The 17,473-nt window shown below is 37.5% G+C and overlaps 2 protein-coding genes across 12 annotated transcripts in view; one reads left to right on the plus strand and one right to left on the minus strand.

The window, feature by feature from the left end:
* immp1l (inner mitochondrial membrane peptidase subunit 1) overlaps nt 1-13,425 on the plus strand; it is a 143,733-nt gene extending 130,308 nt beyond the window's left edge. For 4 of the 8 annotated variants that reach the window (XR_009513363.1, XR_009513365.1, XR_009513369.1 and 1 more), the window contains one exon: nt 1,552-13,425. The gene's annotated coding sequence lies outside the window, so the exon portion shown is untranslated. The remainder of the gene's footprint in view (nt 1-1,551) is intronic. The other 4 variants (XR_009513368.1, XR_009513367.1, XR_009513364.1 and 1 more) reach the window with 4 other exon arrangements.
* Nucleotides 1-17,473, minus strand: part of dnajc24 (DnaJ (Hsp40) homolog, subfamily C, member 24) — a 53,787-nt gene that overhangs the window by 13,275 nt on the left and 23,039 nt on the right. For all 4 annotated transcript variants that reach the window (XM_059976127.1, XM_059976126.1, XM_059976129.1 and 1 more), the window contains one exon: nt 13,438-13,576. In XM_059976127.1, the coding sequence (XP_059832110.1) occupies nt 13,438-13,576 (139 nt within the window). The remainder of the gene's footprint in view (nt 1-13,437; nt 13,577-17,473) is intronic.

Genomic DNA, 17,473 nt, shown 5'->3' on the forward strand with positions numbered 1-17,473 from the left:
CCGTGACAAAATTCACTGCTTTTTAAAGACAAACCCATGAAACTGACACTATTCAAAACTATTCACTCTAAGTGTGGTGTAGTGTCTAATGGCCAAACAAGTGCACATGGCTGACATTAGTTAGAAACTGTTTGGCAACAGTCTCCTGTCCCAATTAAGCAGCATAATGTCCCAAACAAAGAAAGGGAATCCCAACTATTTTTTCAATTAGTTTGTGTTCTTTAAGACCTGCCCCAAATAAGCAGCAGCTTCAATTAATCGATAGCCCAATTATCTGGAATTGACTGTAAATATTTTTGATAATCTACAAGGATAAGGCACATTAATAACTGTACATCTATATTACTCTTAATACCCTGGGCTTAAATTGTAATAATGAATTAGTAAAGAATAAAATCATAGTGGTGATATGGAGATACTGTAAGAATTATAAGACCTATTTTCCTTAAGTTTTAAATAGGAAAATAGTTTACAAGGCAAGATATACCACTTAATTAGGTACAGGAATAGACCCCAGTGTAGTCTTCTGCTGCTGAAGCAATCCACTTCAAGGTTCGATGTGTTGTACATTCAGAGATGCTCTTCTACACAGCACAGTTGCAATACATGGTTATTTGAGTTACTGTCATCTTCCTGTCAGCTTGAACCAGTCTGGCCATTCTCCTCTGACCTCTCATTAACAAGGCATTTTCACCCACAGAACTGCCACTCACTGGATGTTTTTTGGTTCTCGCATCATTCTCTTTAAACTCTTAGAGACTTGTACATGAAAATCCCAGAAGATCAGCAGTTTCTGAGATAAACAAACCACCAACCATCATTCCACAGCCAAAATCATTTATATCACATTTCTTCCCCATTCTGATGTTTGGTCTGAACAACAAATGAACATCTTGACCATATGTTTATGCATTGAGTTGCTGCAACTTGATTGGCCAATTGGATAATTGCATTAGCTTGCAGGTGTACCTAACAAAGTGGCCACTGAGTGCAGTCAAAGCAGTGGCAGAGGTTTAAGTTTCAGCAAAAAATTGTTCCTACTTTCATTTTCAACAGTGCAAAAATGTGACTGGAGCTCATTGGCTCTTGTTGTTTGTTACACCTTGCTGCGTTCAAACTCGCTCTCTCTCATTTCATTACATTTCAGGAGTGCTATTCAAAATGTTAATTGGCTAGAATATACAGTCACATCATTATTGGCAAATATTGCCAAACTGTAGCATGGTACTTTTTTTGCTATAATTGAGATCAAAGATAAAAGGGAGTTTAGTCTAGCATTTTTTATGGATTTAACAGTCAATGCTAAACATTTCAAGAGACAATCTGAACTTCTGAATGGTTTTGATGGTGACTGTTTATGTACTTAACATTTGCCCAGTAGAACAGATTCCAGAAAACCAACTCTCCTGATCACTGAGGCAGTAATTAGCAGAGTGAATTCATGTCAGCGTAATATGCATGCTGCATGTAATAGTCTTCTTCTCTGCTGGAAATCTTTTAAAATCATATTTTTTCAGCTCTTTCAATTTTGTTTCAATGTTCTTTTTGCAGAGGCAAATCAATTTGTTGCGGTACTGACAGGTAAAAAGAGTGGGAGAAGATGGATTAGAACATTCATTCCAAAAGCAATATATTTTGTTTAGCTTTCTTTGCGTTTTACACTACAATAAAGTACCAAAGGTAAATATTTGATGACCTTTGCTTATATCAGAACTTTTACCACATCACACTTACTTCATTCAACAAAACACTTTGTCTTAAAAATATTCATTTAAGGCTTATTCTTCTCCTCCTAGATTTTGATGCACTGGTATTTTAATAGCTGTGAAAGTGATACGTGATTGACCTTGCCAGCCAATGTTCGTATTGTGTTGGAGAATGGTGAACTTTGACAAACTTCTATCAGTGCACAGTATCCTAACTGGTTGCAAAGCCCAAGAACAGACAACTTACGGAAATTGGTGGGCGCAGCTCAGATCATCACAGGCAAAGCTCTCCCCACCACTAAGCACAGCTACAAGGAGTGCTGCCACATAATAGTAGTATCCACCATCAGTGACCCCTCACCTTCCAGGCCATGCTCTCTTCTCACTATTATCATGGGGCATGAGGTACAGGAGCCTTAGATCTCAGCAGGTTCAGAAACAATCATTACCCTACAGCCAACAGTATCCTGAACCAGAGTGGATAACTTCACTCACCACAACTGTGAGCTGATTCCATAACCTACAGACTCACTGTCAATAACTCTATAACTCATGTCCTCAGTTTTATTTATTTTATTATTTGCAATTTGTCTACTTTTGTACAATGTCTGTCAGTCTTTGTTTTTTTACAATAATTCTATTGTATTTCTTTATTTGTTTTTATAAATACCTGCAGGAAAATAAGTTTCAAGGTAGTATATGGTAGCATATCCATATTTTGACTTTGAATACTTTTACTGGCCTTGCAGTCCTCTCTTCTCACATTTAGCTTCTACTTATTTAAAGAATTTCAAGTTTCTAATTTGATTTAGTTACTTTACGTTCCACTTCCCCCAATGCATGATTTCCTCCAACATAAGGATCTCGGTGCACAGGAATGATGTTTGCAAAATGACAAGGTATCATCCACTGCATTGGTCAAAATGACTTGAGTCACTAAAGCATCTAGTCTCAGGTGCAAAATTAGCTTCCATAGCAAAGTGCATAGAATCACAGAGTAATGCAGCACAGAAACAGGCTCTTCAGCCCAACTAGTCCACACCAACCACAGCATGCTAATCCCAGATGCCTGCGTTTGGCCCATTATTCTCCAAACCCTTTCCCTCCATTTACCTATCCAAATGGCTCTTAAATATTGTAATTATACCAACCTCAAACACTTCCTATGGCAGCTCATTCCATTACTCTCTGAATAAAGAAGTTATTCCTCCGATCTCTTGTTAATCTCTTCTCTCTTGTATCTGTGCCCTCCCGTTTTGGGGAACAATGGGGAAAAAGACTGATTGTCCACTTAAAACATACCCCTTTGTGATTTCACAAATTTCTATGAGGTCACTTCTTAGTCTCCTACTCTCCAAGGAATAAAGATCCAGCATGGCTGACCTCACCCTACAACTTGGGCCCTCTAGTCTAGGTAGCATCCCTGTAAACCTCTCCTGCATCTTCTCCATACTCTCCTTTAACAACTTGATAAAAATTGAACACAATACTCCAAGTGCAGTCTCAACAACAACTTAACTTAAATAAATGCAGTATAATGTCAGGGCTGATGAAGACCAGTATGCAAAATGCCTTCTTCACCACCTGTAGATTTGTACACCAAGGGTCCTGTGTTCCACCACATAATACATTTATTATACATTCCACCACATAAATACATTTATATATCACTTCTATATCCTTAGAGTGATAGTTAAAATGCTAAACTGTGTTCTGCACCACATTAATATTGTGGTTGTTCTGACAGTAACCTCAATTCCACATTCTTGTCTACGTGCAATAACATTTCATCCACTTTCATATTTAGTAACAAAAGTCACACATTTGCATGAAATTCTTTAAGTATAACAAAATCCACTATTTCAAAGTGGATTAACACATTTAAAACAAATAAATTGGTAAACACACAGTACAACTTGTACATCTAATTTAAATGAGTGAACTTGCATTTGTCCAAGAGAATCATTGTGTTCTCTTCCGCCTCCCCCCACCCCCAATACAGGACGTATACCAGAAGTGCTGTTTTCATACAGCCCTCAGCAGTACCATCAGGTAGAAGATCCAACAGTAAAAGAACAGGGACTGTCAGGCTGGGTAACAATTTCTTCTCTCAAGCTGTGAGAATTCTACCCTGCTACCACTCAGTACACACTATAACAGCACCAGCAGCATTATACTATTGTTTATTTTCACATACGCACTTTATGCCAACTTGTACATCTACATCTACAGAATTATTTTATCTGTTAATGTTATTGAGTTAATATTAAATATTATTTTATATGCTGTATGTGATATATGTACTGTGTTTTACACCTTGGTTCCAGAGGAACATTGTTTCATTTAGCTGTATACATGCGCAGTGTCAATAGTTTCATGTAATATCAGAAAAATGTATACAATACACATCCTAAAATTCTTGTTCTTCACAGACATTCATTAAAACAGAAGTGGGCCAAAGAATGAGTGATAGTAAAAAACATTAGAACTCTAAAGCCTTCCCTACTCCCCTCTTCTCACACACACACGCAGTAACAAAGCAACAAACCTCCCTTTTCCCCACTAACTTCATCAAAATCAACATCCTCAGTTGAATGACAATAAACTTGAACTCAACACTTTTACTAGAGCAAGCAAAGTGAGTTGTTTACTAGCTTTAAATTACATATGCAATGGTAACAATTCCATTACATTCCAATTCTTTGCCAAACATGCAAAGAATAATTGTCATAACATAAAACACCATTTGCTTAAAAATTAGCTTTAATCCATTTTGATGCACTCTGTGTGATTAGGCAGATAATTGTAGCAGGCCAGATACACCTCATGGCGACACAAGAACGCGCAGATACTGAAATCAGTTGCCAAATACAAGCTGCTGGACGAACTCAGTGAGTCAACCAGCATCTATTGGTGAGAAATAGACAGTCTACATTTCAGTTTGAGAACATTTATCTGGACTGGATGAAGTCCAGATGAAGAGACTTGACTCAAATTATTCACTGTCCATTTCCCATTCCCTCTGCAGATGCTGCCTGACATGCTGAATTCCTCTAGCAGCTAATGTTTTGCTCCAAGTATACAGTGTCTTGAGTGGGCACAAAATGCTGTGGGCAGCAGCATCAAGAACAAATACTGAGGTATGTGTCAAATGTAGATATCAGTACATAATTGTTTTGATTTGTGTTTACTGTTGCTGACAAAAGTTGTTTTTAAATACATTGAAGTGACTGGTAGAAATCTGAAATACACGTCAAATGTCCCAGTGAAGACACTTCAACTCGAGCACAATTAACTACTTTAAGCATGATGCATTCTCATTTTATTAGAAGAAACAAAGTTTGTAAGTCACAACCTTTTGATTCCATTTCTGTCAGTGAATATTAATGGGCATTGCACGTATTTACAACAATATCAAATGGATGAAATGTAATGGGGACTTGGCACTGTAACTTGGGATACCCAGGAGGTTGCCACAAGTGCTGAAAACAAGCATAAATTCTTTAAAAAGTGTGCAAAATTCATTCTTTTTCGAAAAAGGAATTGTTCCAATTTCTGGGAAGTATGTTTTGTTCAGGATTTTGAATTACTTCAAATTACTGAAGAACAACTATAAATTCTCATTTTTAAATATATTTGTATTCAAATGTTAAAGTAGGATAGACTATAACTACATTCTAAAGATGTCCAGTTAGGGTTTGGGCATGCTACATTGATGCCAGAAGCACAGTGACACTTGAGGATTGTCCCTAGCATAATCCTCACTGATTTGATTTTACATAAACGGGGCATTTCATTTGTATGTTTTGACGTAACTGTGACGAATTAAATTAAACTTAAATAAGAATCTATTTTGTTTACTATAGCTACATTAGAAGTATAGGTATTGAAGGTAATTCGATTGTTTTGTCCACAGGAAGAGCTACCATTAGAACTGCAACCAATGCTGCTAAATTAAAACATGATGAATTCTATCACATATTTCAAATGCATGAAAAGTATCTCAAGGTACAAAAAATACAAAGAAAAATTAACAATTGCACAAGAAGTGAATTAAGCCTTAGTTGAAGAATTGGCACTATAAGAAGAAACCTGGGTAAATCCAGTACAAGCAAATTTAATCAACTTGCCCCATTCCAGAATTCCTACTAATTGGACTAGAACAGGAATCTAAGGCAAAACTGACCAAACCAAAAGCAAAATACTGAAGTTCTTGAAAATATGAAATAAAACAACTGTTGGAAATAATCAACAGATCAGGCGGAAGTTCTGGAAAGAACATACAAAACTGGATTCAAATACATCGAAAGCAGGTGTCTTATAATTTATTGCAATGAAGATTCCACCTTTAAAAAGTTAACAGATCAACAATGATGACCCTTTTACAGGCTCTAAACAATTAATTGTATAATAAACGACCAATGGGAGAGGAGAAAATCGCCTTTCTTCCTTAATTCTCCAAATTATAATTTTTGATCTGAACTGTGTAATTAGGGGAGCCCAGTAGTGATGGGAATAATACAAAGGGAAAAGTCATTCTTACAGACAATACAAGAAAAAAGGTTGGAATAATAACAGACACACAGAGAGTACTTGGTACTGGGGTCAAAATGAAACTTTAATGTTGATGGGTGCTGGCCCACAATTCAAAAACATATGGCTTAGTATACAAATTGGTCACGTGGGTGTAACAGGGCCGAAGGACCTGTCACCATGCTGTATCTCTGAATAAATAAATATAATAAAAACATCAAACTAAATAAATGTATACACAATTCAGTAACAATTTTTTAAAAACTATTTCAATCTGATCAACTAATCCATCAGATTTCTGAATAATCCATTAACCCAACAATTATTCCTTTATTCTTTTTATGCACTATTTTTTTGTGATTTTATGTTTGCACTGTACTGCTGCCACAAAATAACACAATCAATGTTAATAAACCTGACTGAATTATTTATTGTGCAGCTAATTTTATCTTTTTGCATTTAATGAATTCATTACCTGTCTGAATGACCTTGCATCTGTGTGAAGATTCATTGGCTCTTTGCATGTACATTATATGATGGTGTAAATCTAACATGAATACATGCTTTTACTTTCTTGGAGTTAGTTGTGGGGCCCAAATGAAGATAGCAATGAACTGCCCTTTCTCATGAGGCAGCTGATGAAAGCTGTTGTTAGAAGAGTACTGGAATAGCCAAAAAGGACAAGCTTCTGTGACCTCCTATCCTGCTGTGTTTGAACTGACAAAGAGAGGTGGAGCAATTGTGCCGTTCCTTTGTCTCAACTGTCAGATCAGAGAAAACACTCCAAGGCTCATCATTAAGGTTTATGGGACTTCAGTTGAAGGGGATTAAGAGCAAAATCTATTGAGATCCTTTTAGACTGAAGAATAACATTAAATAACTATTAGAAGCCTGGCTCAATAATGCTTTACTGTGGCTCTTGCTGGGGCATTCACCATTTCAGAAGTGCACGTGTTCACCCAGCTGTGCTACTTTACTTAATCAAGGACTAACCGAGTGCTAAATATCAAAATCATTCTCAAACTTTACTGCATTATCCAAGTTACTGACTGTATACAATAATAAAACACTACTTTGCAAGCATGAACAAAATTTTAAAAGTAATTTATCTAAAGAGCTTTTCTGAAAAGACTAGATTTTAAAACTCAGTGCAATGATGGAAATACATTTCAATAACCCAGTGAGATTATGGATCATAGCAGGCATAAAGAAAGAAGTTTCCGAGAAATGACTTACCTTGAAAAGCATGTATTAGGCAGCAACCTGGCTGCACATCAGCCTCTGACATTTATAAATAGATGTTTTTCCTATGATTGGAAGCGAACTTGTTATAAAGACCTACACTTAATCTATCAATATCAATGTGTTGCACTCTTCATTTCTTAATCCTAGCCTAATTACAGAACAATTTACAATGACTAATTAATCTACTAACTGTTGTGGCTTTAGATTGTGGGAGGAAACCAACGCACTCACGGGAAAGACGTACAAACTTGTTAGTTGAACTTTGAATTCCAGCACCCTGAGCTGTAATAGCGGCATGGTAACCACTATGTTACCGTGGCGTCCAAATGTTTTTCCTATGATTGGAAGAGAACCTGTGATAAAGAACTATACTTAATCTATTGCCTCAATGTGATGGACTCTTCATCTCTGGTCCTTAACATTTATTGCTTATTTATTATTTATTTATTACTATTATTCCTTTCTTTTTGCATTTGTTGACCTTTGCACACTGGTTGAATGTCCAAGTTGGTGTGCTCTTTCATCGATTCTATTATGGTTATTATTCCATTATGGATTTATTGAGTATGCCCGCAAGAAAATGAATCTCAGGGTTGTATATGGTGACATACATGTACTTTGATAATAAATTTACTTTGAACTTTGAACACCATATTCCCAATAATGTAACTATCTGTGGAAGAAGTGAGTGTGGCAAAACGATTTAAAATAAATAGGAATAGAGTACGTTCCCTCAAAATGGATTTTTTTTAGTTGTAAGTGGCCATAAACAAAAAGGAATACCAATTAACTCTCCCTATTGCCAGCAATCTTGTCAAACATTCAGTCTACAGCCTACTTTTGTTTCATGTTGTGGCAATCACAGTCTAAGTACTTAGCATACTCCTATCAGATATGCATGTAGGGATATTTACCATCTGTTTGCACTTAATCTGTAAAGCTGTCTGCAAAGCGTAGATCACAATGTTTTGTAATAACATTGTAATTTTACCTGTGCATACACTTTTGAATTTGATACTACATGAACACAGCTGTGGGAAAGATCTACTATGACCACTGTGATTCCATTCCGAATAAACCATCATCATGAATAGATTTGCTGGAAAGCAAGGCATCATTGCCAAGTGCACAGAATTTGGATAGCATTTTTAATTTTCAACCAATGACAGATGGTGGGCAAGGATTGAATGATAGCAAGTCACCAACTCAAATGCCAAAGTGAACAAGAAAATGGACACCATTCCCAAATAATCCCCCCAAGTAGGTAATTCCAGCAGAAAACAGGGTCAGCAGGACTCCACAGATACAAGTGTGATAGAGAGAGAGCATGAGTGAGAGGATCACCATTGAGCTCATCTACAAGGACCGCTGCCACAAGAAAGCAGTATTCATCAAGGAGACCCACCATCCAGGCCATGTTCTTTTCTCACAGCTGTTACTGGGCAGGAGGTACAGGAGTCTTAAGTCCCGCATTACCAGGTTTGAGAACAGTCGTTAACCTTCAAACATCAGGCTCCTGAACCAACATGATTAATGTCACCAACCTAAATTCTGAACTGATTCCACAATCTGTGGGCTCACTTTCAAGCTCTCTACAACTCATGTTCGCTTTTTATTTAGAGATACAGCGCAGTAACAGGCCCTTCAACCCAATGAACCCCCACCGCCCAATTACACACATGTAACTAAATTATCCTACTATCCTGTATGTCCTTGTTCTCAATTTTATTTATTGATTTAAATTTGCAGTTTTCTTTGGTGCATTGGCTGTTTGTTATTGTGTGTAGTTCTTCATTAGTTCTATTGTATTCCTTTGTTCTGTGAGAAAATGTATCTCAGGGTAGTATATGGTGATATACAGTATATGATAATAAAATAACTTTGAACTTTAGATCCATGGCTGGTGCCCAGAGGGAAAACTGTAATAGGGGCATTTTCTGAAAAGATGATGGGAGTCTAATGCAGATTCAGAACTGAGAGAAAGCAAAAAATAAAATAAATAAACAAGCTTGAAATACAAAGGAAACAAGACGGGAAAATACTGTAGATAGGATTTTGACAGGAGTCTACCAAATAAAGCTGATGAACGATAACCATGGAGTTACAAGCTCAAAGATCAAAGTTCATAGTAAATTTATTATCAAAGTGTATAGATGTCACCATATACAACCCTGAGATTCATTTTTTACAGGCATGCACAATAGATTCTATGAAAACTACACACAAAGGAGGACAAACAACTAATATGCAAAAGATGAAAAATTGTGCAAATACGAAAAGGAAAACAAAATAATAATAAATAAATGACATTGAGAACATGAGTGTAAGATTTAGTTACAACTGAAAGATAGCAAAAAGATGCAAATCATAACTGACTGATCAAAGTGTTTTCAAAATAAACAGAATTGAAAATAAAAATTGAAAAGGAAACAATTAAAGGTCATTCCTTTTTGTAGTTGTGAAATCATCATCAAGCAAGCCCAGAAGCCATAACCAAAGAACAAAATAAAAGGTAGAGAGTGGACTCCTGTCAGTGATAATAAACCTGATTCTAATTCCACAATTTTCTGTTTTTATGAGTGATAATTTCCCACCTTGGCTAAAGTTCCACTCAGAAGAGATCATGTACCAACTCTCTGCCTGAGCAGTCTAGGCTATCCCATTCCCTGGTTCTCGTGACTGTCAGAGTGGAGACCCTATACTAGGACGGTATGAAAACACCTGAAGCAGGGTTAGAATGTGCGCAGTACTGTTTCCACACAACTGGAAGTAGATTCATGAGATTAAAGTAGAGTCTTATGTAGAGTAAGACTGGAAAGTATCAGAACATCAGTATTGAGGAAAGATCTGAAGGATGTCTAGGAGAAATTTTGCTGGATGTATGAGGGGATCTGGAAGTCACTTGTCAAATAACTCATGCAAGTGCATAGCTAATGTCATTACAAAATCCCTTCATGTCCAGGCTCATCAAGAATGTTCTTTAAATACACCCAATGACTTGGCCTCCACAGATTCACCACACTTTGACTAAGGAAATTCTTCCGGATTTCTATTCTAAACGGACATCCCTTTATTCTGTGGCTGTGTCCTCAGGTCTGAGACTCACCCACCATAGGAAACATCCTCTCACACATCCACTCTGTCAAGGCCTTTCAACATTCGATTGGTTTCAATGAGATACCCGCTAATTCTTCTGAATACAAGTGAGGACAGGCCCAGAGCCATAATTGAAAATGTACTAGTTATCTATGAAGAAATTCTATTATTTATATTTAAAGAACACCCGAGCATCAGATACCAAAACAAACGTCATCAGTGTTACAGACTGACTGAATATTAATGAGGAGAATGAAGATGCTACAATTGAAGCATATCAGTTTGCAAGTCAGCCCCAGGCATCAAGCACACCGTTATCCCGGACAAGGAAGTCAGAATCAGATTCAGGTTTAATATCAGAGGCATATATTGTGAAATTTGTTGTTATGCAGCAGCACATAAAAATACTATAAATTACAATCTAAGAAACACACACACTGTGTTCTATGACTCTATATAAAAGATAAGTAGTGCAAAACGAGAGCAAAATTAGTGAAGTAGCGTTCACAGGCTGGCTCGTTGTCTGCTCAGCTTAACTGACGTTTTAAAAATATGTTCAAGTACCAGGGCTTATTTTGTATTAGACATTACTAATCTTTCCTTTTTTCTTTTAGGCTTATATTACCTCAATTACTCCTGTGTCACGGTTTCAATAATTAACTCAATTACACTAAGTAAAATGAGTCTGCTTAACTGGCATCCCATCCACTCCCATGAAATTCACCTTCACCATAGTAACTAACAAAAATTATTCTAAGACCGCTTCCAATCCCACAAGCGCTACCAAAAAGGAATTGGCTCATGGGAATACCACCATGTGCAGACTCGCCTCTGAGTTACAGACCATCCTGATATGAATATTTCACTGTTTCTTCTCTTCCACTGGTTTCAAACCCCAGAATACTCTAGTCTGTAGCATTGTAGAAGCTGATGAGAAAAACTACCTAGTAGAAAACAGCAACAGCTAACCAGCACATTCTCAAGGCCAATGAGAGGTGGATTATGAATGCAAGTTTTGTTATAGAGTCAAAACACTAGAACACAGAAACAAGCCCTTCGGCCCATCTAGTCTGCGAACCATTATGGGTAACACCCATATCCTATAAAAAAATGAGAAAAAAACTCACTTGGCTTAAAGTGTTATATTTTCATATCAGAAAATAAAGGACATTACAACACAGTACTTTAAACCCACAATGTTGAGTTGACATTTAAACCTAATCTAAGGTAAATCTAACCCTTCCTTCCTATGGAGCTTTCCATTTTTCTATCATCCATATGCCAATACCATCCATACTGGCTGAGCTGTAAACATCTAGGTTTATTTTAGTGTAACTGAATTCATTATTGACAACTGCGATGCAGGAGTAACGGAGGTAACTTTAGCTAAAAAGAAAATGAGGAAAAATCAACGTCTGCTCCAAAATAAGCCGCAGTACTTGAAAACATTTTAAAAAATAGATTTCATAATAACTTAAATTCCTCAACTAACAAAAGATGTTAACTGTTGTTTGTACTTTTAATATTGTTTGTAATTCTAGTTACAAAATCATTGACAATATTCTGGAAGTCATAAAAACTGATGTGAGCATCAGAATCAGATTTAATATCACTGACATGTCAAAAAATTTGTTCTTTTGCGGGAGCAGTACAGTACAATACATAAAAACATTACAAAAGATATATATATACATATTTTAAAAATAGTGTAAAATAGAGAGTGAAATAGTGAGATAGTGTTCAATGTCCATTCAGAAATCTGATGGCAGAGGGGAAAACGCTATTCCTAAAATGTTGAGTGAGTGTCTTCAGGCTCCTGTACCTCCTCCCTGTTGGTAGTAATGAGAGGGCATGATCTGGGTGGTAGGGATCCTTAATGATGAAGAACACCTATTTGAGGATTATCAGGTTTAAGACAGAGTAGAATTGGGGTTTGGGTGAGATGATAATGGAAAGGAGGGCTGAGAACCACGGCAGTAGGGAGTTAAATGATGTTGTATGACCCTGGAAAATGATGTTGTACGACCCTGGAAAATGATGTTGTACTACCCTGGAAAATGATGTTGTACGACCCTGGAAAATAAGAAGCTGTCACTGAGTGCAGATACACTGTGCCTTTACCAGACACATTGAAAAGTGATGATGCCTCCACATCAATTTTGGACAAGAGTGTGTTGCAAAAAGAAAAACGGCTGAGTGTTTTCCCTACAGGCAATACACAAATATTGACTACTCTCCTCCCTTCCCCCATTAGCTGCACTGAGCATATATACATTTATTGAAAGCTATAATGGAAGTCTGAGGGTCCCCTGTCCTGGGGCCAGAAGAGATGATGAGCTATCACTTCATGTAATGGCAGCCCCTCTGTGACAGGCATGACCTACATTTTTTCTCCTCTTGCTCACAACTGTCTGCCTGTGCTTCAAGGAGATGTTTAAGCAGCAAGCTGGGCATGCCTGGTTAATGTTACAGTGGATATGAATTTAATTTCCCTCAGTTTCGACAGATATGAACATTCCTAAATAAACTGAATAACTTAATCTTGCATTCTCAATATTATTCAAAACCATTATCCAGTTCTATTCCTTTTATAAGATTACAGAAAAAATGCAAATATTTAAGTAACTATAAATCAGGTTATGTCTTCAATTCAGAGTCAGTGAACACAGAGAATGGCACATACGTAAAAATAAATGCAGATAGCAAGTTTAGTAGAAATATTCAACGAGGAGGTTTCTCTCATCATAATACATAAACCATTTATTATTTTTTTTATCTATTCTTGAGAAACCTCTTCTAATTTAAGTGATACTGAACTGACGACTTAGCCCTCACAAAGCTTCGGGACAGAACCTACCACGACGCTGCAGGTCATACTCTCTCTTTGTCTCTTCATTCCCTAGTATTTTCCATGCCTGATCAACTTCGATGAACCTCTGTGCACGCTCCTCAAGTTCTCCTGCTGGCACATCTGCACTCTGCTTATCTGGATGATACTGCCAATCAGAGGGGGACGGTTTGGAGGGGAGAGAGAGAGAGAGAGAGAGAGAAGTTTTTATTTTATTTCATTTATTTAGAGGTACAGCATTGAATTGGTCCTTTTGGCCCAACAAGCTGCACTGTCCAGCAACCACCTATTTAACACCAGACAATTTACAATGAACAATTAACCTACCAACCGGTACATCTTTGAACGTGGGAGGAAACCAGTGTGCCCAGAGGACACCCACATGGTTACTCCTTACAGATGGTGGCAGAATTAAACTCTATGAACTCCAGAACACACTAAGCTGTAATAATGTCGTGCTACCAAGGTGTCATGGTGAAGTTGACGGTGAAAGAATTAGCCTTGATTTCATTTTGTGGAAGGTAGTGAGGAACAAAATAAATCCGGAACACATTAGGCTTGAGGGCCTGCACCCAGGTTAATTTAAATCACAGAAGTCATGGCCACTGTTGTCACAACCTGCTCAGACAGTGTTTTTCTGGGTAATTTGCAGTTGCTGCTGTTGGCATTATGAGCAATTTACTGAGGCAAGTTGTGAACAAGGGAAATGAAAAATAAAGAGGACCAGGGAGTGTGTGAATGAGGGGGAAAAAGATGAGACAAATCAAAATATATAAAAAACATTATTTTAAACAGTTAATAAATGCCAATCAACTAGACACACCTAGCTTTCGAACAAATCCATTTACCTAACATACTATTCAGCAAAATAACTATAAATACAGTGGATACCCAGAGATAAATTTTAGTTCTGCTGTACTGGGTGAAAAGACTGTCAGTTTATAACTGATTTTGCAGCAATAAATAACAAGTCAAGCCTATTTTATCGTTCAGTCTATTAATGTCACATCTTATAGCGCCTGATGGGGTCTGACATTAGCACAGCTTAAACCACATTAAGAATCTTTCCTTCCAGTGTAATGATAAAGCCCTGCACATACCATATAACATCTGAGAGAATACCACTAATTAAAACAGAGTGTGGTCTCCTTATCCATGTCCCACTAAATTAATTACCAGTCGTATTTTATATGCTTTCAAATGTAAGCTCAGGCAGTGTGAATGTTGCTTGACTTTCTTCTGTCTTATGAGCATTTTGTTGCTTTCAACAAGAAGAATAAAAACACACACGCACAAAATACTGAAGGAACTCAGCAGGTCAGGGTGCATCTACAGAGAGGAATAGAGTCAACGTTTCGGGCTGAAACCCTTCAGTCCTGATAAAGGATCTCAGCCTGAAACGTCAAATTTTATTCTTGTCCATAGATGCTGCCCGACCTGCTGAGTTCCTCTAGTATCTTGTGTGTGTTACTCTGGATTTCCAGCATCTGCAGAGTTTCTAGTGTTAATAAAAAAAAACGTCTGAAGCAAACAGGTTGCTGAAACGGGAGCACCTCTCATTTAACATTTAACTCTTCTTTCTTTGTCCTCTTTTTATTGTGGAAGTACCTGTGCAGCATTTAATTAAAACAAGAGCCCATCTGCTAGTAAACATTTAAGCTTCTTTAATCCACTAAATTCTTCTTTTGTGATCAAGGTAAAGATTCAATTTACTTAAAGGTATTGAGCACTGTATGTGAGAGTAAATACATAAACTTCATGTATTGATTCCTAAAAAGTGCAGACTGAATTTTACAAGTAGTGTCAAGATTTTTAAAAGCTGAGTTACCTTTGAACTCAATAAACCTTTTTACTTCTTGGTATATGATTACATTGCCTTTACTATTGCAGCTGTCAGTGATGGTAACTGTCTCATCACAGCACCCACACATTACAATAATTAAATGCTTTTAATCACATTTTGCCCAAGTTTAAGAAATGCTCAGATGAGCAGAGGGAGTTTCATCTGCCAGTCCTAATTAGTGCATGATTTAGATTTCACAGGTTACATTAAAAGGAAAACCCAAAATTCTATAATGGTATCAGTTAACCCTGCACTGATGGGATTTGCTCCATGAACCGTACAGCCCTCATTAATGATATAGTATACTCTCACCAGGGCTTTGTTGTAAGTTGTTAAGATTTTACAAGGAAAACCCACTAGATTTCAAGAGCAGAAAAAAAAGTCCCCAAATGTGTTGTAATAAAGAGTCCTAGGTTTAAGTGGCAACACAAGTAGATAGAGTGGGAGAGAAGGCATTCTTGCCTCTGCCATTCGGAATGCTGAAGTCATGTTGCAGTTGTATAAAACTTTGGTTAGGCCACAAATTGGAGCATTGCAAGCAATGCAGGTTGTTGCATTATAAGAAGGACGTGGAGGCATTCAAAAGGGTGCAGAAGAACTTCACTAGTACATAACCTGTATTAGACAGTTTTCACTATCAGAAGAAGTTAGACAAGTTTGGACCCCAACATCAGAGGCTGAGGAACAATCTGATAGTAGATAGAATTAAGAGAGAATAGATGGTAGATAACATGGGTCTTTTCCTCCGGATGGAAATGTCAAATGGTAGAGGTCATTGTTCTGAGGCAAGAGGGGAAATGTTTGAAGGAAAGTGGAGGAAGTGGAGACATAAATACTAACATTAAAGAGGCAGTTGGATAGGTACATGCATGGACAAGGAATGGAGGGATATAGACCATGTGCAGGCAGACAGGACTAGTTAAAATTGGCATAGTCAGAAAAATATTATGGACCAGAGGGCCTGTTCCTGTACAACTCTGTCCTATGTTCTGAATCAGACTTCCATAGGTTCCTTTAGCACAGAAAAATGCCTTTCCAACATCATATCAAAGCCAACAATCAAATACCAATCTACACAAATCCCATTTTACAGACCCTGATCTGTGCCTTGGTTATTCAAATACTCATATAAATGCCTCATAAATAGTTTGTAAATCTCTGCCTCTATCATCCTCCTTCAGTATGAATGATAAATATTCATCAGTTCCCCTGTATCCTCCTCCTCCTCATCTTCTACCTCTGGACTTAAGACATCTCTGCCACAGGGAAAAGTTTCTTATTTTCTCCTTGATGTCTATTAATTTTACATTATGTCCCAATTTGTGACATTGACTGGAATCCCTACCACCCATCCCACAACCACTTTGACCCACAATTGTCAGGAAGGAGATATAGGAGCATCAGAACTAGGACTGCAGATTGGATAACAGCTTCCCTCAGGCTGTGAGACTAATGCCACCATTGAGGTCTCATCACTGAGACAGCAACCTATGCTGCACACTGCATGCATTTTGAATTATATTTTACCTTATTTGTGGTAATATTTTGTTTTATGTGCTGTGTGTGATATATGCATTGTAAGTCTGGAGGAATGATGCGTGTGTGTGTGTGTGTGTGTGTGTGTGTGTGTGTGTGTGTGTGTGTGTGTGTGTGTGTGTGTGTGTGTGTGTGTGTGTGTGTGTGTGTGTGTGTGTGTGTGTGTGTGTGTGTGTGTGTCAGATGACAATAAACTTGAACACAGCTTCTCCGCTCGAATAAAAACAAATCTCACATATTCGGCCTCTCCTCATTGCAAGGACATTCCAGCCCCGCCAACATTCTGGTGAATCTCCCCTACTCTCTCTGCAGTGTATTCACATCCTTCATGGCAAACAGAACTGAACATAATATTCCAGGAAACTGTCAATAAAAGAGAATCTGCAGGTGCTGGAAATCCACCAACATTCCAGGTGTGGCCTAAGCAATTTCCTGTAAAGTTGGACAGAAAATGCAAAAACCTGTTCCTACATTCTATGACCTGGCTGAAGAAGGCAAGCATCTAGTATCCTTTCTTCACCATCCTTTCTACCCAGCAGGTCGGTACACATTCAGTGTGTAGCAGATAGCATTAGAAAGGGAAACAAAGACATGACTGACATTCATAAAGGATGTCAGGCAATTAACCATAACGATTTCACAAGGTTCAGAATTTCCTTAATTTAA

This window comes from Hypanus sabinus, chromosome 7 (genome assembly GCF_030144855.1).
Source record: "Hypanus sabinus isolate sHypSab1 chromosome 7, sHypSab1.hap1, whole genome shotgun sequence".
Lineage (NCBI taxonomy): Eukaryota > Metazoa > Chordata > Chondrichthyes > Myliobatiformes > Dasyatidae > Hypanus > Hypanus sabinus.